General features: G+C 36.9%; 2 protein-coding genes across 6 annotated transcripts in view; one reads left to right on the plus strand and one right to left on the minus strand.

The window, feature by feature from the left end:
• LOC113451539 (vomeronasal type-2 receptor 26-like) overlaps nt 1-21,692 on the minus strand; it is a 214,170-nt gene that overhangs the window by 151,710 nt on the left and 40,768 nt on the right. The gene's annotated exons all lie outside the window — the stretch shown is intronic.
• The window catches only part of LOC148126708 (vomeronasal type-2 receptor 26-like), a 74,153-nt gene that overhangs the window by 48,929 nt on the left and 3,532 nt on the right, over nt 1-21,692 (plus strand). Inside the window, exons 1-3 of one of the 5 annotated variants that reach the window (XM_087927899.1) lie at nt 665-1,007; nt 2,334-2,622; nt 6,440-7,234. In XM_087927899.1, coding sequence (XP_087784025.1) covers nt 790-1,007; nt 2,334-2,622; nt 6,440-7,234 — 1,302 coding nt within the window. In that variant the 5' untranslated portion in view covers nt 665-789. Of the gene's footprint in view, nt 1-664; nt 1,008-2,333; nt 2,623-6,439; nt 7,235-19,833; nt 20,384-20,776; nt 21,035-21,692 lie in introns of those variants that run through there. The other 4 variants (XM_087927900.1, XM_087927898.1, XM_087927903.1 and 1 more) reach the window with 4 other exon arrangements.

Below are 21,692 nucleotides of genomic sequence, written 5' to 3' on the forward strand. Positions count from 1 at the left end.
TATTCTGGCCACTGTCAATATGTGTAAAATTAAATATTTAATCTTTTTTGGATATTGTTTTTGAATAATCCCAAGTAAATAGGTTTCCAGTTTGAATTCAATTTGGCATCCAATAATTTCTTGTGTCCACTTCCTAATTTTATTCCAATAGGTCCTGGCCTGAGGGCATAGCCATCACATGTGATAGAAGTTACCATCACCTCGTTGGCATTTACAACATTTTAGATTGGCTTTTGGATATATCTTGGCTAATCTTGTCCAGGTGAAGTGCCACTGATCACCTGGGTGTTGAACTACCTTCATCCAGCATCACTTTCTGAACAAGACCAACAGGAAGGCCCACAACCACTATAGAACAGTGCCCCCAGGGATGGAGCTATGATTTTCTTTTTTCCAGCTACTCCTCTGGAAATGGAGTTCTGGAGAAGTTTGGGCTCCCCAGAGGAGAAGTTACTTCTCTGTGTAATTTTCAAAATTTCTGGCCTCTTAGATCTCATCTGCTACTTCTCCATTAATTGCCTTTGAAGTAAACATCAGACAGAATCAACATCTTGCATCAGAAAAGGATAAATGCCTCAGTCACAAACGTTGTGGCACAAGTTTGGGGACAGGTAGGGCCTGTGCTATTGAATGTACTTTCTGTCTTTTCCAGATGAAGCTTGGTTTGTCTCTGTCTGATTCATGAAAACTTGTAGAATTTCCAAATTAGGAAGGTGCTTTGAATTCATCTAACTCTTCTTCTTGTTCTTCCTTAGAAACAGGAAAGGGATTGATTCAGACCTATGAATTATGGATCTTCTGCTACTATTTCTGTTCCTTCTATCCCAGCCAGTTACTGGGAGGCTTGGAATGAAGTGCCCATTGAGTTTGAAGCCCCCGGGTAGTAAAAAACCATGGAACTATTACAGGCCAGGAGACCATCTCATTAGTATAATCACCACTGGAACAAAAATAGTGCGTTCAACAACGATGCCTTTCAACGGGGCTCCTTATTGTCAGTTTGACATGTAAGTCATTTAGCATGGTGATGTAACACTAACCCTCTATTTGCTCTTCTAACATTCTCATTCTTTTCTTCTTATTTCACTTATTGCCTGTATCATAGGACCTGTCTAATTTCTTGAACTGTTTTGATTTCCATTGTTCCTCTCTTTTGACTTATTTTGCCTTATTTTGAAGAAAATCTCGAATCCAGAAATTGGGCAGGAAAAAAATATCTAAAAAAGGGCAGAGTCTTTCCTGGTCCTATCATGAGTTATTGCTTGAATACCAACTGTAGTTTAAAGTAGTTAGTGAATGAGGTGTAGTTGCCTCTGCCCAGCCCATTTATATATTTTTACAACCACTCTTTCCTAGTTAATACCTGATCCTTATAGGAACAGAGAATGACTTGATTTTAGAACTGCTTTTCTCGGTCACTTATGAAACAACCTCTTCCTATAACAATGATCGTACTTTAATGACTGAACAATTTAGAATCCTGGTTACTTGGCAGTTGAAAATTAGTGCTGTTACAAATAGCAATAGCACTTACTTATATACTGCTTTACAGTGCTTTACAACCCTCTCTAAGCAGTTTACAGAGTCAGCATATTGCCCCCAACAATTTCGTTCCTCATTTTACCTACCTTGGAAGGATGGAAGGCTGAGCCAACCTTGAGTCTGGTGAGATTGGAACTACCAAATTGCAGGCAGGCAGCAAGCAGAAAAAGTAGCCTGGAGTAGAGCACTCTAACCATTGCACCACCAAGGCTCATATAACAATTTATTTATAATTCTTAAGCTTAGTGGAAAGCTATCTTCAGCTAATCTTCCCAATACTTATTAAAAAGAAAAGGTGATCAGGAACTATTATTTGACTCTTGTTTTGGATCAATATTGGCTTAAGCATCAGAAACAGAGGTGATATTCAGGCAGTTTGGACCGGTTCTGGTGTACCAGTAGAAGAGATTTTTTACTAGTTCAGAGAACTGGCAAATACCACCTCTGACTAGCCTCGCCTACCTGCCCCCACCATTACCTCTCCTATATTCCCTTGTTTTTTTAGCTTAGCTGATTTGCACAGCAGAGTAGATTGCCATGCCTCATCTGAGCTAAAAAAACAGCTCATCTCACTCACCAGTATTCCAAAAGGGGTGGGTCACTGAGCCCTGAAAGCGCGTGCAAAGCATATGTTAGGCGTGCACACGCATGCATAGAACTACTCATAGAACTGGTCGGAAAAAATATGGAAACTGATCACTGATCAGAAGGCAAAGAGAATTAAATTGAAATGGTATTTGCTTTGTCATGATGATGTCATGGTAATGATAACATAAACATTTTTATGTTAGTCTACCTATTGAAAAGTTTAGAGTACTACGCTACATTTTTAATATTCAAGTGATCAACAAGACTCCTGGGCTTCTGAATAATATCACACTTGGCTACAGCATCCATGATAATTATTTGAACAGACTTCTGACTTCAGATGCCTTGCTAGATATGTTCTCAATGGGAGAAGCCAATATTCCGAACTACAGCTGTGGAAGGAAGGACCACCTTTTGGCTCTAGTTGATGCAGCTACCGATGACATTTCCATCCAGATGTCAACATTAGGAGGCACCTACAAAGTCCCTCAGGTTTGTGTGCATGTATTTTTCTACAGTTAATTTGAATGGGGTGGTAAGCTGGTATGTGATAGATCCAACTGCATCTTCATTTTGAAATTGAAGAACTGCTTTTCAATGTGGCCATTCTAGGTGAAATGGTTAGGAATTGGGATCTACAATCTTTAAGAGGCAAAGATCAAAACAGTGATATCCTCTCATGACATCCTCATCATTGCTTTGGGTCTTCTGTTTCATGCTTGGAAGGTGAGGAGAGACTCTGTTCAAACAAAGGGTCTTCTTTAGAAAAAGATATATGGTATAGCAGAAATGGAAAATCATCCTTTGAATATAATGTTAACAAAAATAATGATATTTTCAATGGTAAACATTTTAGCCCACATGGTCACTATTTTTTATCTTTAATGTTCTTCATAAATGGCTTGAAAAGCAATAAAGAATCTTGAGAGGGTTTTTCTACCAGATAAAATATTCAAAAAAATATTGATGTGGTGTGTTCTCTATTGGCAGGTTCATCTACACATACCAATACATAATTCCAATACATGTTGAAAACAGAATAAAACATAATTTAGAGACCCCTTGGTCTTTTAGATATTGTTGCTAAAATACTGTATATGCTAGGATCCTCTTGATTAGAGCTGAGAGTAGAGAGATGAACAAATTATTTCTTGTTGAAGAACAAAAAAGACAGAGTTTTTGTTGACCAAGTGCAGTTAGTGTGTAGTCCTCAAAGAAACTAAAACTACAGAAAAGGAAGCATGCAATGTGGTACTCAAGATTCTGTCTTAGGCCCAGTGCCATATTATTGGTATTACATTTATGCAATGTAATATCCAAAATTCTGTCTATTGGAAAAGATAAAATTTCAGTTAAAGACTTCTTAAATTATACAACTGACAAGCTATATTAGTGTCATGCCCCTGTCGGAATCTAATTGGGAAAGGGAGGCCAAGCAGGTGAAAGGGCGTGGAAGTGTGGCTCCATTGGCTGTGGAAGAAACTGGGGAAGGGCATAGTCCAACTGGGCAGAGCAGTAGAGTGGTAGAGCAAGGGAGAGGGAAATCAGAGGAAGACCCAGGCCCACCCCCTCTTCATCCTAGGGCACGCAGGGAGGAACGGAGAAGGGAGCAACATGGGTTGCATGGCTTATGGGGGAGAAAAGGACCCTGATTCCCTTCATTAGTTGCAGCTGGGAACACAGTGTTTAAAAAGGGAAGCTGCACACAGCAACTTGTTGGGAGCAACCCGTGAATTATCTGGTATCGTTGAGTCTTATCTGTGTTCCTGGCATCTTCCCAACTGTGTTTGCTTTCAAGTCTGCAATTCCTTCTCCTGCCCTGCCAAGTTAATTACTGCAGCATGGTTTGTTTGGATTTTTAGTTACAGTTTGTATGTACTTTGTTTTTGGAATGAACTTCCTTCACTTAAAGACTCTTCCTCTGAGAGCTTTTCTCCAACTAAAGGTAACCTGGACTTTGGGGGGAAAGGTGGAGATAATAAAGAGACTCTTCTTGCTTATTTGAATGTGTTGCCTTTGCGCCACTCCTGGGTCATCACAATTAGGATATGTGGTCTTCTGATCTCTTGTGCTACTGGAGAACAAGCTAAAAGGATTGCTGCAGAATGAATTCAGATCTTGAAGCAGAGAAAAATATAGCCATGCTCGGTAAGGATGGCACACTGAAATGGATGAGCTATTATAAATGTATTTCCAAATTGGCGACTATTTCAATGTGGAAATGTCTTAAGGTATTTGAGCAGCTTGACAGAATGGTTAAATATGGAAGATTTAACCAAGATCCTTATAATAAACAGACTTGTGTTTGTCAGACTCCAGAGATAGACAAAACAGATCTATTATGTGAGGGAGATGGGCGCTTAAGAGGTTTGATATATAAATAAATACAATAAATATTTGAATGTCAATTGTATAAAAAAGATACTGACCTCTTTCTTACACAAAGAAGGACTAGGGGAAACATAATAGTGGTCTTCCAGTATTCAAAGGGGTTACCACAAAGAAGAGGGGGTCGACCTGTTTTCCAAAGCACCGGAAGGCAGGACAAGAAGCAACAGATGGAAACTAATCAAGGAGAGAAGCAACCTGGAATTAAGGAGAAATTTCCTTACAGTTAGAATCATTAATCAGTGGAATGGTTTGCCTCCAGAAGTTATGAATGCTCCAATGTAGGAAGTTTGCAAGGAGATGTATGACAAAAGTACAACCATTTGCCTGAAATGAGAGACAAACGAAGTCTGACTCACAGACAAAAACAATACAGAAACCTGATGATGGCAGATGAGATTTTGCCGAAACGTTGCTACAACTTTAAAAGCACAACTATAATGATGTGGGAAAATACTCGAACAAAGCTGAATACCATATATATATAACAAAGCTGAATATCATATATATAACCATCTTTGGTTATTCGGGTTTTCTCCCGCATAAAATTGGAAGTATCTAGGCAACATTTTGACAAAATCTCATTCGTCATGTTCAGGCTTCTGTCTTCGGCTTTGTGCTTCTCGGAGTAATGTGAGGTTGCAGCTGCTTCTTCCTTTTAACTGCTAGTGGGGGGGGTGACTTGATTGGGTGGAGGCTTGGCTATGTTCTGATTGGTTGGGGGGTTGCTGTGTTCTGACTGGCTGGAGGTGTGTTCTGTTCAGGTGGGGGCTTAGTTGTGCTCAGGTTAGTCTTAGTTGCCAGGGGATTTTAGCTGGTGGGCTGTGATCCTGTTGTTTGGCTTCACATTCATGGCTGTGCCACATATTCATGGTGGGCGTCCAATCACTTCATGTATGGGTCGGAGGGGTTTGAAGTCGGTAGCGATGCAGCTGCGGTACGGCTTCTGGTCCATGGTTGTGACACATCATCTGTGTGGGTGTGAGTCTGCTTTCTACATGGAAGTGTGGTGGTAGCGTCTTGTGTGGTCCTCGTGGGTTGGGTCTGGTGTCATTCTTCATGTTAGGTCCTCGTTCGTTAGTGAGGGCGGATTTCCAAATGGCTGGTAGGCGGGAGGTATCACCTCATCCACAAATGTGGAAAGAGCAGAGGATTCCAACTGAAGAGTTAATTATACAAAAAATAGCAGACTGTGCTGAGATGGACATGCTACATTTAAAATGAGAAGGAAAGAAGAATCAGAATACTACTCAATTTGGCATAGATGGTACATGTGGCTAGAAAAAGAGAAATAAGAATTAGAAAAGATGATTAGAGAAGAATTCTCAAGAAAGCGATACACAAGATATAACAGGATAAACAGAAGGATCAAAGATGTGTAATAAAAAGTGTAATATATGTATTAAGGAAAGCTATGAATAGATGTTAAAAGAATAAGATGAATAATAATAACTGTAATACAAATGCAATATGTATTGATGATTAATGATAAACAAAGATAATATAGACTAAGATAGGTACGAATAGATGTTAAAATATAAGACATTATTATATGTGGATGTCAATGTTGTTGGAAAAGTAACTAAGATTTGTACTGGTGGAAAATAATAAAAATTTATTGGAGAAAAAAAATATTTTATGAGTTGACACTCTTTTTAACTTATTTTCTTTGCTACTATTATTATATACAGTCTTGTTAATGTTATGTTTTTTCTTGATCTGTTTTAATGGCTATTGTTGATTAGTCATTAATTAATAACTAATCAACAATAAACTATTTGTTTTAGCTTTAAAGAAATCCAATTTAGTTATGATGAAGAATAAACAAATTAATCACAACTAAATTGGATTTCTTTAAAGCTAATATTTTGAAATTGATCTGACTCCAAGTATAACACAATATTCTTCATTGCTCTTTCAGATCAGTTTTGAACTCTTTTCAGAGTCACTGCATGATACAAGTCAATTGCCCTTTTATCACCGGCTTTTACCCCCAAAAGGCATCCTGTACCCAGCAATTGTCCAACTGCTCCTCCATTTCAGATGGACCTTGATTGGTCTTTTTGCTTCAGGCACAGAAAATGGAGATAATTTCATGAGGACTTTGACTCCTTTGCTTGTCAAGAATGGAATCTGTGTGGTTCTGTCACAGCAATTCTCAACAACTGGAAAAACAGGACACATCAGGTATGGCCTCTCTAAATGGACACAAGTTAATGTCTTTCTTCACTACATAGAATTTGGTGCTGTTTTGGACAGAATTCTTCCTTTCCATTTAACATTTAGGCGTTTGCCAGGACCCATTGAAGGGAAAGTCTGGATCACAACACTCACTGATCTATTTCCACTGAAAAATGATATACATCTCAAATATATTAATAGTATCTGGACTGTTGCTTTAGAGGGAAAAAAACATCCCTCAAAGGATGCCTTTAAACTCCATTTCTATGTGAAACCACCCTTGGGAGATGAGTCGTTTCTTTGTTTTTTTTCAAAGCACATCTTTTCTGTCAAAGGCCGGAAAAGATGCATTGAGAAAGCACCACTGGACACCCAAATGAAAAAGAACATGATTGCTGTCTGGAACGACCACCATTTTTACAGTGCAATTAATGCCCTGGCCCATGCCTTGAATGCTGCGTATTCCTCCAGATCCAGGAGGAGAAAGAAGAAGGGGAAAGAAAGGTTGGAGGCTCCAAGACTTCAGTCATGGGAGGTAAGGGGACCAGCCAAGGATCCATTCTCCATTTGCTTTGAAGAGGGGAACTACATCATTCTAGTTGTGCTTGTTGTTGTTAGTCATGAAATCATGTCCGACCCATTGTGACCCCATGGATAATGTTCCTCCAGGCCTTCCTGTCCTCTACCATTCCCTGGAGTGCATTGAAGCTCACACTGACTTCTTCAGTGACTCCATCCAGCTACTTCATTCTCTGCTGTCCTCTTCTTCTTTTGCTCTCAATTATTCCTTGCATTAGTCTCTTCTCCAGTGAGTCCAGTTGTGCTTCAGAATGCCAAAAGTTTTGGCCAATCTTATCGCTTAGACCAGGGGTCTCCAAACGTAACAGCTTTAAGACTTTTGGACTTCAACTCCCAGAATTCCTCCTCCAGTCCTGTTCACTCAGAATTCTGGGAGTTGAAGTCCACAAATCTTAAACTTGCCGAGTTTAAAGACCCTTCGCTTAGATGATAATGTTCACAAAAACAAGAACTATGACAGATATTGTTTGATTATAAACACTGCTAATATTTTAAAGGTGTGCATTTTTAAATAAGTTCCTGTGTATATGGGTTTATAATTAGCATTATAGAATTTTACCTTCAAACATTTGAAGGAATCTTCAAATCAACCTAGCTCAGCCTCTCATCTTTGCAGGAATCTCAATCAAAGCTTCTCTGACTGATGGCTGCTCAGTCTTTGGATTAAGACAATCAGTGAAGGTGAGACTGAAGTTCTCTGGTTCTCTGGCTCACCACTAAAACTCTCCCTTTTTAAAAGAAGCTTTTTTTCCCTCTTATTCAGTCAGAATCTCCTCTCTTGTAACTAAACTCATTTTTCCAGGTCTGACACTCAGGAATAACAGTAGATTTTAGCTTCTCTATAATGTCTTTCAGTTTTTAATGGTTGCTTTATCCACCTTTCTGCAGCTAATAGCAATAGTACTTAGATTTATATACCACTTCACAGTGCTTTTACAACCCTCTCTAAGTGGTTTATAGAGTCAGCATTTTTCCCCCAACAATCTGGGTCCTTTTTTTACTGACCTCGGAAGGATGGAAGGGTGAGTCACCTTGAGCTGGTGAGACCCAAATTTCTGGCAGCCGGTGATCAGCAGAAGTAGCCTGCAGTACTGCATTCTAACTACTGCATCATCGTGGCTCCTAGATGTATTAATTGAAACAGGTGTTTCCAGACTCCTGATTTTCTGGACTAAGATGGATCTTCTCTTTGATGTTTTGCCTCAAGGTTAAAGGCAGCTTCTTTTGTCAGAGTTCTGGTGATTGCCCTAATTAAATCATGAGCCTCAAGCCAAGCTTAAAAAAAAAAACCTCAAAAATGTATTAGGAGCAACATGCCAGCATTAACCTAAATGAACCCAACTCTGGCATATATAATTCACAGTCATCTATGACCTTGTTCCCCCCCCCCCCCGATTGTATTATAAATCAGATTCTCCAATGAAGCATATTCACAGGCCAGGTGTCATCAATCATATTCTCCAATGAAGGAATTTCGTAGCTAGAAGATCCGGTAGCCTAGCTGCAATCTTTTTAAAATAATAGTGGAATGTAGTTCTGGTTTTATTGCCATACTGCTCCTTCAGATTTCCCACCATTCCCTTGAAAACAGGCATAGGAATGTTTTACAAGTTGACACCTTTGATTTCTTCCTTGGCTATGTTACTGTCCCCTAAATCCTCATCCAGTTTTTGTGCAACATCTTTTCCAAGTGTGGTCCTGCAAGGGGCTCTTGGGGTTTCTCATTACAATCAAGATTCACTTCCTGAGGTTCTTCTGGATGCATTAGCTTTCTTCCTAGGATATCACACTGCTGATTCATGTTTGGTTTGCAACTCCTACTATTTTGAGATCATTTTCACAATTATTGAATTTGGAATCCCTCATCCTTTTTGCCCCATGTTTTATTTTTCTCCTTCTATGTGGAAGACTTCATACTTGTCTTCCTCTTAAATTCCATTCAGGCTTTCTGTTGGTGTATTCCCCATTAGGAGAATGAGTGCACACAGGGAAACGTATTGAGAGTGATGTTGAATAACACACAAACCAGTACACAGATATGTTGACTAGTAAAATATAGGTTTTACTTCTGGTAGACAGTTAAGCAAAGTCTAATAAACAGTCCAAGTCATACATGGTTAAAGCAGGTCCAGCAATAGTCCAATATTTATAGTCCAGTATCATAAATGTAGTTTCCTAACAGTTTCAAAAACTTACAGTAATCCAGACAGAACTATGATTAGGCAAAAACTCCATACCAGCCAAATACAAAGAGACTGAAGGAAGAAAGGAAGGAAGAACCAGGTTTCTGGCTCCATCTTATGGCTGTTGGATAAATTACAGCTTATCATTCTCTTAAAGAGACAATACCAAATTACTACCTGGTTTATATATTTTCCAACCCAACAGTTAGGTGGCTATCATACCTAACATACTCCCCTTTGGGTAGGACAATATATAAAACCTTGCAGTTTAAGTCCATAGTCATCACAACAATTCTTATGTTTTATAGTACCTTGGGCTTTTGTAAAATGATCTGTAATGTTATTTTCTGACATCTCCAGTAAAATCATTTTATTTTGAACACATTGTCTCACACTGAGATATCTTAAATTGGTATGTTTTGATCTTGTTTTTACAGCAAGATTGGATGCCATCTGTATTGCTGATCGATTATCCTCGTAAACAACAATAGGTTCATTTACAATAATTCCCATATCTATTAATAGTTGTTTAAAACAAACTAAATCTGTACATAATAGAAATAAACATGAGAATTCAGCCTCCATTGTAGATAAACTTAGATGTTTTTGTCTAATAGACCTTCATCCAATTAACACCTTTCCTAATAATACTACAGTACCTGATGTTGATTTACGTGTAGATGCATCTGTAGCAAAACTTGCATCACCATATGCAGTTAAACTAAGTTCATCCTGAGGCTCTAAATATAATGCATAATGCATTGTTTTTCTAACATATCTCAATACACACTTAGCAGCTTGCCAGTGCCTTTCAGTAGTTCAGTATTAAACCTGGCTAATTGGTTTACACAATATGCTATATCTGGCCATCACCAATTACTAAGATCAGATAAACTAAAGATTGATAAATACCTTTATCAAATACAGGACTTTGCACATCACTGTGGCTAAACTCCTGGCTCACTGGTGTTTTTAGCCAGTTTACAAAGTTCAATTTTAAAGGTCTTCAGTAACTGGTTAATTTTATCTGCCTGTGAGATTTTGTATCCTCCCCTAGTTTTATCTATTTTTAAACCAAGATACTGTTTAATTTCACCTAAATGTTTTATTTTAAATTTCCATTCTAATACTGAAACAATCTCAGTAGCTTCTTGCTCAGTCTTGGTGATTAATGCTATGTCATCAGTAAACAACAGCAATAATGACCTTACACCATTATTTTCTCTTTTAAATAAACATGGATCAGCCATGCCAGCTACAAAACCTATCTTTGTTAATTCCTTCACTATGCACTGGTTCCATTCATAGCCTGATTGCTTCAACCCATAAAGACTCTTTTTAAATTTCCAACAATCAGTTTTTGTATCAGTATCTATCCCCTAAGGCTTCTTTAAATATATAGTATGTTGCAACGGTGCATGAAGATATGCTGTCTCCACATCAAAATGATTTATTTTGTATTTATTCTTAACTGCCCACACTAATGCTGCTCTTAATGTGGTAGCTTTCAAACACTTCATCATAGTCATTTGCTGTCTGATCAAACCCTTGTACTACTAACCTGGCTTTATGGGTAACAGTCCCATCCACATTTGTCTTAATTTTATAAATCCACTTACACCCTGGGGGTAACCTAGCATTTTCATATACCTCCAATCTTTGTAAGGATTTCAGTTCCTTATCCATTGCTTCCTGCCAAGCAGTCTGATCCTTAGCAGGATACAGTTTTAGTTCATTATAGTTAGCAGGAATTGTATTTCCCTGGCATACAATACTAGCCTGATACCTATCTGGTGGTCTTGTTACTCGGGTTGAACGTCTAGGCAACTCAGGACTTACTAGTGGACTCTCCTGTTCCATCAGCTCCTGTTATTCTAACTCCTCCTGTGCCTGTTCTTCCTCTTTAATGGCTATTGATGGTTTAACTATCTCATCACTAGGGACTACTTGGGTGTTGATAACAACATCATTGTTAAATTCCTGTTCTAGTTTATGCCACCCAACATGTTCAAGAAATTTAGCACTAGCACTACAGTAAACATTAGCTGTGCCTTTATCCCAAAATCTAAATGATCTATGGTTGGCCTCGTAACCTATGAAAAATAATTTCCTTGCTCTATGTTGCCCTTTCAGTCTTACTTGTGAGGGAATATGCACCCATGCTGGAGCACCAAGTGTGTGTAGATAACTTAAATTTGGTTTTCTGCCATGCCAATGAGTGAATGACAATTCACCAGTTCTTGTGTTCACCACATTGTTTAAAACATGGTTGCTACACATTATGGCTTCACCCCACAGTGTTTCAGGTAAACCTGAATCAGATAACATAGTACGAGCCATGGCTTGTAATGTTTGCCCTCTTCGTTCTAAAAATGAGTTATGTTGTGGTCTGTAATGTGCAGAATGTTTATGCTCAACACCAGCCAATTTCAACATAGTTTGGAATCATTTGTAAACAAACTCAGTCCCATTATCAGTAACTAAAGTAATTACTTTACTTTTCCTTTTTCTCTGAGCAAACCTTAGCCAGTTAAAGAAATGTTGGAATGTTTCTGTTTTGTTTTTCACAAGATAGCAGAAACCATATCGTGAGTAATGGTCCATAATACTCAAAATATAACAGGCACCTCCTAAACTTGGTTTCTTAGGACCAATTATGTCAGCAAACACAACCTGTAGAAGTTCTTTGGTCTTAAACCCATTAAGTCTGTTTGCAGGAGTAACCTTACTTTTATCTTGGCTACAGGCATTACAGTTTAAATACTTGCTACAGGGTTTCAATTTTACTCCCTCTGACAATTCAACAATTTGTTTGAGAATGTTGAAATTAAAGTGCCCTAGACGTCTATGTAATAAATGTATACATTCATCATGTGGCTTAACATTGTTATAAACTGAGTTAGCCATCTTCAACTGATCATCATGTATCACATATAAATCATTCTCTAATTTAGCAGTAACACTTTTTCCCTCTTTCTTTATGATACATTTATCTGCCCTAAAGGTTACTACATAATCAAGATTAACTAAAGCCCTAACCGATAGCAAATTAAATTTCAGTTTAGGTACATATAACATAGTTAAATGTTCATTTATACAAGAACAATATGCAGTACCTTCACCTGATGTGTTCATCTTCCATCCATTTGCCAATGATACATGTTGTTTATTTGTGGACATCTTTACAAACCTTTTTCTATCTTTAATAATGCACTGTGATGCTCCACTATCAACAACCCACAAATCATGGTTTACAGTTGAATTGCTAGACATAGCTAAACTAACATTCTTCTTAGCCTTCTGGTGATTACCAGTATTCTGTCTTTTTCCTTTCTTGCAGAATCTAGCTATATGTCTTCTAGCCCCACAAGAAAAACATTTCTTAACAGCAGTTGAAGACAAATCCTCTTCTTGTGGTTGTTCCTTCCTCAATTGGTCTCTATCCAGCCATCTTCTTCCTTCTTCTAACAATCTTCCAGTAATGTCAGTCAATGTCAGTTTATCTCTGGGCAGGACTTCCAGTGAAGATACATAATCATCATAACTTTCATCCAATGAGGAAAGAATGGTGTAAACTTGATGCAGCTCTGAAAATATCAGTTCCTTTTCATGTAGCTCTTGAAAAGTTCTTTTCATGAAGTTTAAATGAGCTAATATATCTCCACCTTTCAGAAGATGTACTCTAAACAGTTTATGTGTAAGATGTATGTGTGCACCTACACTGTCACAAACATAAATCCTCTTCAAATTCTCCCAACACCTAGCAGCAGATTCTTCTCCACGAATATGGACTAGTTGCTGGTCACTCAGTGTTAGTCCAATTATACAAAGAGCTCGTTCGTTGTTCTGTTTAAAGTCAGCAATCTTCTTGGCATCATCCTCATAAGCTGGATCCCAAACATTTACAACTGGTGGGTCTTGAACTACAGTCCATAATCCTTCTCTATGCAGAAGTAGATTGCACTTCATAGACCAGGAAACATAGTTTGTTCCATCCAACTGGGTTATCAGTGATAGACTTGTTGAAGTGTCTTGTGCCATTTTTATCAGGATAGTAAACCACAGTTAAACAGTAAACAGCTGTCTGCATTCACACTAACTCTCAGTTATCTGAGCCTAGTATGGCCTGGGCCCATAACCAGTGTTGAGGTAATTCCCTGTTAGGAGAATGAGCGCATACAGGGAGAAATATTTGAGAGTAGTATTTGAATAATACACACACAGTACACAGATACACTGTATACTAAATGTAGGTTTTTACTTTCAGAAAGTTAAAGAAAGTTCAAAATAGGCAATCCAAAGTCATTCACAGGTAAGATCAGTCAGTTTTTAGTCCAGGGATAATCCAATAACAAATTCCAGTGTCAAAAACAGTTCAATATCAGACTTACATTAAATCCAGAAATATCAGTCAATTAGGAACAATGGAGGAATGGCAATACTTTCCAACAGAAGGAAACAGAGACTAAGACACACTCTCTTCTGAGATTAAGACTAAACAACCCAGGTTTCTGGCTCCATCTTATGGCCGTTTAAGTAACCACACCCAATTGCAGTTTTTAGCATGCTCTTAAAGAGACAGTATTAAAATGTCTATCCTGGTTTATATATTTCCATCCCAAATAGCTGTTAGGTTAGTTACATTCCTAACAAGGAGCCAGGACCATTACAGGGTGGACTGCTGCTTTCAGAGATTGTGGAGGCTGGCAGCAGTGAAGAGGAAGTTCCCAAGGAGCCTGTGCCAAGTGTGTGCAGGATTGCTCATAGGAAAGAGCAGTTACAACAGCATGGGCAACTCAGGAGTAAGGCTGCAAGGTAATGCCCCCTCCCTCAAGAGGATAAAAGCCGGCTGTGAAAAAAACATTCTTTGCAGAAGGTCAAGGTGTTTTTTATTGTTTCTTGTAATAATTCTTTTTTATTTTTAAACAGACATACACAAACAAAACATAAAAACATAAAACCATCTTCAAGTTATATATACATACAGTGTGTCAGTTGGTTATAAATTTTTTGTGCTATCCTTTCATAGTCTCCCCTTACAGTTTATACAAATTCATTCATTATCAATATAACATATATTCCTACATTATCAGTCATTAATTGTTCTTTTGACTAAACTATTATTCCATCATTTTATATGAGATATTCTAAATTTTATATGAGTATTACATTATACATTCAACCAATGGTTATATATTTTTATTATTATATTCTGTATCATTCTATTAATCTTATATTGTAAAAATTCTTAACATATTTCAATTACTACATCTTTTTGTCTAACCATTGATAAAATAAATTCCATATCTTATAAAATTGACTATCTTGTTCTCTAATTTCAAATGTCAATTTATTCATTTCAGCACAATCCACAATTTTCTTAATAACTTCCTCCTGAGTAGGTATTTTTTCACTTTTCCAATTCTTAGCAAATACAATTCTAGCTGCTGTTAAAACATTTACAATCAAGTGCTTCAATTCTTTATTGTATATTTCCGGTATGATTCCCAATCAAAATATCTCTGGGTTAAAGTCTATATGCTGTTTTATCATTTTTACCAACCATGTGTGGATTTTAGTCGAGTATGTGCATGTCCACCACATGTGGTAGTATGAACCAGGTATCTGATGACATTTCCAACATTTATCCAATTTGTTCTTAAACATTCTTGCAATTCTTGTTGGGGGGTAAATGTCACCTGTAAAACATCTTATACAAATTTTCTTTATAAATAGTTGACATTGTCATTTTATAATTTTGAGACCACAATTTTTGCCATTTCTCTAAATCAATCCCATATCCAAAATTTTCCCCCAAGCAATTATCATTTGTTTAACTTGCTCTTCTTCTAATTTAAACTCTAGTAAATGTCCATAAAGTTTTTTAATTACCTTTTCATCAGTACCTGTTAAAATTTTATCTAAATCAGTCAATTTATCATAAAAACCTTCTGTTTAAAGATCTTTATCAAATCTAGATTGTATTTGTACATATGAGAACCAATTCATCTTTATAGCTTGTTCTTCCAATAATTGCATAGATTTAAGTTCACCCTTTTCATTTAATATCTCTCCATATCAAACTGTTTGTTCCTTTCTATATGTTATTGGATAAGAAAAAGCTTCAATAGTAGATAACCAAAGTGGAATTTTTAAATAATGCTTTTTAACCTTTTTCCAGTTTAGTAACAATGCCTCTTGAATGTAATATCTTCTAAAATACCCCTGTGTTTTAGTTCCCTTTTCCAGAGGAAGGCGTGCCATTCCAACAGCAAGTCATGTCCTTCTAAAGTCAATAATTTACTGTTCCTTAACTTTATCCATTCCTTTACCCACATCAAATTTGTTGGCTGGTAATATAACTCCCAATAGGGCAAAGCAAATCCTTCTCATATCCTTGCATCTTGTAACAGTTTAAGTTTTATTCTTGCTTTTATTCCCTGCCAAATATATTTCAACGCTATTTTGTTTAAGTCTTCAAAGTACTCCTTTCCTAACCTAATTTGAATTGTGTGGAATAAGTATAAAATTCTAGGCAATACATTACTCTTAAATATAGATATTCTCCCAATTAATGATAATTGTAATATTTCCCATTTTGTCAAATCTGTCGTAATCTGTTGTTTGAGTTTAAGATAATTATCCTCCTTAAGTGCAATAAACGTTCTTTGCAAAAGGCAAAGACGTTTTGAAACCACAGCCTCATGGACATTCTAGTACCTTGAGTTTGTATTTGAACATTTTTGTATTGCTAATTATTTCTTGTCTGTTATATGTTGGCAAATCTTATACAGTTTGACAAAGCTTGTGCTTATCACAGCTAATTATTTTGAGAAAGCATTACAAGGTTTCTGTTCCTTTTAAATTGTGTTTGATTTGTCGGAAAAGGGAAGGGTCAGAACACCCTGAGAGACCATTCTCCCCAGAAAAACACTTAATACACAACTCTATTTTACCAGGCTTTGACCAGCTGTCTGCAAGGAGTATAAATCTTTCTATTCCCCTCCATCCAGTCAGAGCTGAAGAAGTTTCTTGGATGAGAAGTGAAATGTTTTCAAAGAAAAACTGGAAACTCCAGTTGCCTCTTGAAAAAAGCACCTTGGGTCAGGTTTTAGTTTTAAGGAGGGTTTTTTTTTAAGAGAAGCTGTATAAAACTCATATGAAAATAAAACTAATCCGACAGAAATCTCACGATAATGTAGAATTAACTGGTCTGGGTATGTTTCAGTCTACTCTTCTGGGAAAATATTAGCCTGGAATTTTCTTCTTTGATAAATCCATGCTTTCCGGTAATCATCTGTTGTTTTCAATGAGTTTATAAATATTCTCTTCATTTGTGTAATTTATCTGTGATCTGCTCTGGAATGGTTCCTATAATGGACAAATTTTATAAATTATCATTTTTCCCTGTGAGATGAGAGTATGAAAATAGCAGACTTGATAACCAGGATCAGTAAGAAAGCTATCATGCCTCTAACAAATTCATCCTCATTCAAATCAAAAGTCTCTAGTTGCATCTCAGAGAAAAGTAAATTGGTTTATTAGAAGTTGCCATTTTGGTGCATGCCTAGCTGCAACCGATGCTAAATTACATAATACATTTCTCCCTTGATCCTGGTCTTTCCCCAACCCCCTGGATGTGACTTATCCAATGGGACACATCCATCTGAAAGAGTCATCCATCATGCTCTCCAATAACCTTCTTATGCTCCAACAACTTTGGGCTGCCAGGGTGATTATCTAAGCATTTCAAGAATGCCTTGTTTTCCACCAGTCCGTTTTTCTGGCAACTAAAAAAACCAAAGGAGTATCTTTTTAGTTAACATAAGCTTTATTGAAGATATTTGCCAATAGGACCCCAGCTCCCAAACAAGTAGGAGAAAGGAGACACTGCCTTTAAGGTGGTTACAAGCATTTATAATACATCAATAGAAAAGGTCACATAATCCTTCCTGTTTCTCACACATAGGATTTCTAGGGACTTCCATCACAAAAACAATGTCAGGATGACCTAGTATTCCTGACATAAAATCTCAAGCCAAATTAAAAACCCCACTTCAGCCAAGAACATAATATTTTTAACTTTGCAGAAAAACAAGTTACAAAAGCATGGTATAAGTGTTCAGATAACTTTAATTAAGAACAAAGATGGAGTCTCTTTGGTATTGTAATTTCTTAGGTATAATAGGAAAATACATATATTTTTTTCATATATAAGTTTTGTAATAAATGAATTGTCAGTATTATTGACAAATTTTGCTGAACTTTTTCATTTTTAGTGGTATAACCTATTCTCTCAAACAGGACTTTTTACAAATTAGACCACTGTAGTAGAAGAAAGAACAAAAAGGGATAAGTTGCCATGTTTACTGCTTTTAAAATTTCTGGGTGTTCCCATTCTAGTTTCATCCCTTTCAGGAGATGAATGAGTTTCTCAATCTTTCTATATACGAATTGTATTTGGACCAAAATGGAGATTTAGCAGCTAACCTGAAGATTGTGAGCTGGGTGTATTTCCCTAAGAAATCTGTCATCAAAAAGAAAATGGTGACTTTTGAAAGAAAGAGAATTATTATCAACCAAGATCTTTTGTCATGGCTAAAGTTACACAACAAGGTGAGAGAAACATTTACGTCTTTTCTTCCTTTTCCAAAGGATTGCAACCCATTTCATTGGACTAAGTCTATGCACCATGGCTTATTATTGAAATGGAGAAGCCACATGAAAAATGGTAAAAGACCTTCAAGTGCTAGGAATGATAGCCTCAGATTGTCCTCTAATTGTAAAAGAAGAAGGCAATTTTGTTGATCAGTGCCTAGTTCATGAAATTGTATTTAAACTGGATGAAGGCCCTTTTGGTTCCAGTGGGAAATAAGCCTTGTAATCAGGATTCATCTTGTCCTTGTTTGGGTGACTGTCCCATGAACTGGCAGAAAAGATATATTGAAGCAACTCACACCTGGCCAGAGTTATCCCTGCCTCTTTTTCACCCAGTGAGAAAGAGCAATAACCCTTCTCTTCCTAGGAAGAAGGTCCAAAGCTTTGAGTTCCCATGGAGTTATAATGATGTTCTACAATGTCCTGAACCAGAAAATGGAAGCATTGAAACATGACTTTGATGCAGAGAATAGAATAGAACAGAATAGAATAGAATTCTTTATTGGCCAAGTGTGATTGGACAAACAAGGAATTTGTTTTATAAATATTCTCTTCATTTGTGTAATTTATCTGTGATCTGCTCTAGAATGGTTCCTAAAATTGACAAATTTTGTAAATTATCATTTTCCCTGTGAGATGAGAGTATAAAAATAACAGACTTGATAACCAGGATGAGTAAGAAAGGTATCAGGCCTCTAACAGATCCACTCTTATTCAAATCAAAATCTCTAGTCACATCTCAGAGAAAAGTAAATTGGTTTATTAGAAGTTGCCATGTTTTCGCGTAGCTGGGGGCAACCAATACTAAATTACATCATACATTTCTCCCTTGACCCTGGTCTTTCCCCAACCCCCTGGATATGACTTCTCCAATGGGACACATCCATCTGCAAGAGTCATCCATCATGCTCTTCAATAACCTTCTTATGCTCCGACAACTTTGGGATGCCAGGGTGATTATCTAACCATCACAAGAATGCCTTGTTTTCTCCCACTCCCTTTTTCTGGCAGCTAAAAAGACCAAAGGAGTATCTTTTTAGTTGACATAAGGTTTATTAAAGATATTTGCAAATAGGACCCCAATTCCCAAACACGTAGGAGAAAGGAGACACCGCCTTTGTTATATATGATAACATTTATAGTATATCACATAGAAAAAGTTACATAATCCTTCCTGTTTCTCACACATAGGATTTCTAGAGACTTCCCTCACAAAAATAATGTCAGGATTGCCTAGTATTCCTGACATGAAATCTCAAGCCAAATTAAAAACCCCACTTCAGCCAAGAACATAATATTTTTAACTTTGCAGAATAACAAGTTACAAAAGCATGATATACTTATATAAGTGTTCAGATGACTTTAATTAAGAACAAAGATGGAGTCTCTTTGGTACTATAATTTCTAAGGTGTAATAGGAAAATAAATACGTTTTTTCCATATGTATAACATTTCCAATACATGAGTTGTCAGTATTATTGATGAACTTTGCTGAACTTTTCTTTTTCATTTTTAGTGGTAATGTCGTAGCAGATCCTGTTTCCAATTAAGGAAACAAGACCATGAAAGGTTGGAGAATGCAGGGTTATCTGCACAAAGGTTCAGCTTCAACCAGGGCATTTCCCTTATCAAGCTATACCATAACATATGTTCTACAGAAAGGAGAAGTAGTCCTAATTAATCATTTTGCACAATTTAGCATATACATGTTTATCTTAAACCATCTGTTACTTTCCATACCTAGCCTTGCCATATAGCTTGATACAGAAAATATCTAGTTCATAGGTCATCATGCTTATAGTTAGATTCAGCAAGTTTTCTCAACTTTCACAACATAGAATTAAGCAACTTCTATAATTTTGCAATATAAGCCAAAGAACTTCTGCTAATTATAATAAAACTTGTCTAGTATTTTCCCATTCTGCTTCAGTAAAACCTGTTCTCCCAAACAGGACTATTTACAAATTAGACCAATATAGGAGAAAAAAGAACAAAAAGGGATAAGTTGCCATGTTTATTGCTTTTAAAATTTCTGGATGTTCCCATTGTAGTTTCAACCCTTTCTGGAGAAGAATGAGTTTTTCAATCTTTCCATATTCGAACTGTACTTGGACCAAAATGGAGATTTAGCAGCTAACCTGAAGATTGTGAGCTGGGTGTTTTTCCCTAAGAAGTCTCTCATCAAAAAGAAAATGGTGACTTTTGAAAGAAAGAGAATTATTATCAACCAAGATCTTTTGTCATGGCTAAAGTTACACAACAAGGTGAGAGAAACATTTATGTCTTTTCTTTCTTTTCCAAAAAATTGCAACCCATTTCATTGGGCTAAGTCTATGCACCATGGCTTATTATTGAAATGGAGAAGCCACATGAAAAATGGTAAAAGACCTTCAAGTGCTAGGAATGATAGCCTCAGGTTGTCCTCTAATTGTAAAAGAAGAAGGCAATTTTGTTGATCAGTGCCTAGTTCATGAAATTGTATTTAAACTGGATGAAGTCCCTTTTGGTTCCAGTGGGAAATAAGCTTTGTAATCAGGATTCATCTTGTCCTTGTATGGGTGACTGTCCCATGAACTGGCAGAAAAGATATACTGAAGCAACTCAGACCTGGCCAGAATTATCCCTGCCTCTTTTTCACCCAGTGAGAAAGAGCAATAACCCTTCTCTTCCTAGGAAGAAGGTCCAAAGCTTTGAGTTCCCATGGAGTTATAATGATGTTCTACAATGTCCTGAACCAGAAAACGGAAGCATTGAAACATGACTTTGATGCAGAGAATAGAACAGAACAGAACAGAATAGAATAGAATTCTTTATTGGCCAAGTGTGATTGGACAAACAAGGAATTTGTCTTGGTGCAAATGCTGTCAGTGTACATAAAAGAAAAGATACATTCATCAAGAGTCAAGAATCATAAGGTACAAGACTTAATGATAGTTACAGTGTACAATAAGCAATCAAATCATACTAGGAAACAGTCAATATAAATCGTAAGGATACAAGCGACAAAGTTACAATCATGCAGTCACAAGTCGGAGGGGATGGGTGATGAGGAGTGATGAGAAGATTAATAGTAATAATAGTTCAGACTTTGTAAATAGTTGGAAAGTGTTGAGGGAATTATTTGTTTAGCAGAGTGATGGCGTTTGGGAAAAAACTGTCCTTATGTCCAATTGTTCTGGTGTGCAGTGCTCTATAGCGTCATTTTGAGGGTAGGAGTTGAAACAGTTTATGCCTGGGATATGAGCGAACTGTAAAGATTTTCACAGCCCTCTTTTTGACTCATGCAGTATACAAATCCTCGATTGAAGGCAGGTTGGTAGTAATTGTTTTTTCTGCAGTCCTAATTAATCTCTGAAGTCTGTTTCTGTCTAGTTGGGTTGCAGAACCAAACCAGACAGCTATAGAGGTGCAGATGACAGACTCAATCATTCTTCTAAAGAATTGGATTGGCAGATGCTTGGGCAGTTTGAGCTTTCTGAGTTGGCACAGAAAGAACATTCTTTGTTGTGCTTTTTTGATAACGTTTTTGATGTTAGGTGTCCATTTTAGGTCTTGTGATATGATAGAACTTAG

The sequence above is a fragment of the Pseudonaja textilis genome, chromosome 2 (genome assembly GCF_049901715.1).
Source record: "Pseudonaja textilis isolate UNSWEBS1 chromosome 2, rPseTex1.2, whole genome shotgun sequence".
NCBI lineage: Eukaryota > Metazoa > Chordata > Lepidosauria > Squamata > Elapidae > Pseudonaja > Pseudonaja textilis.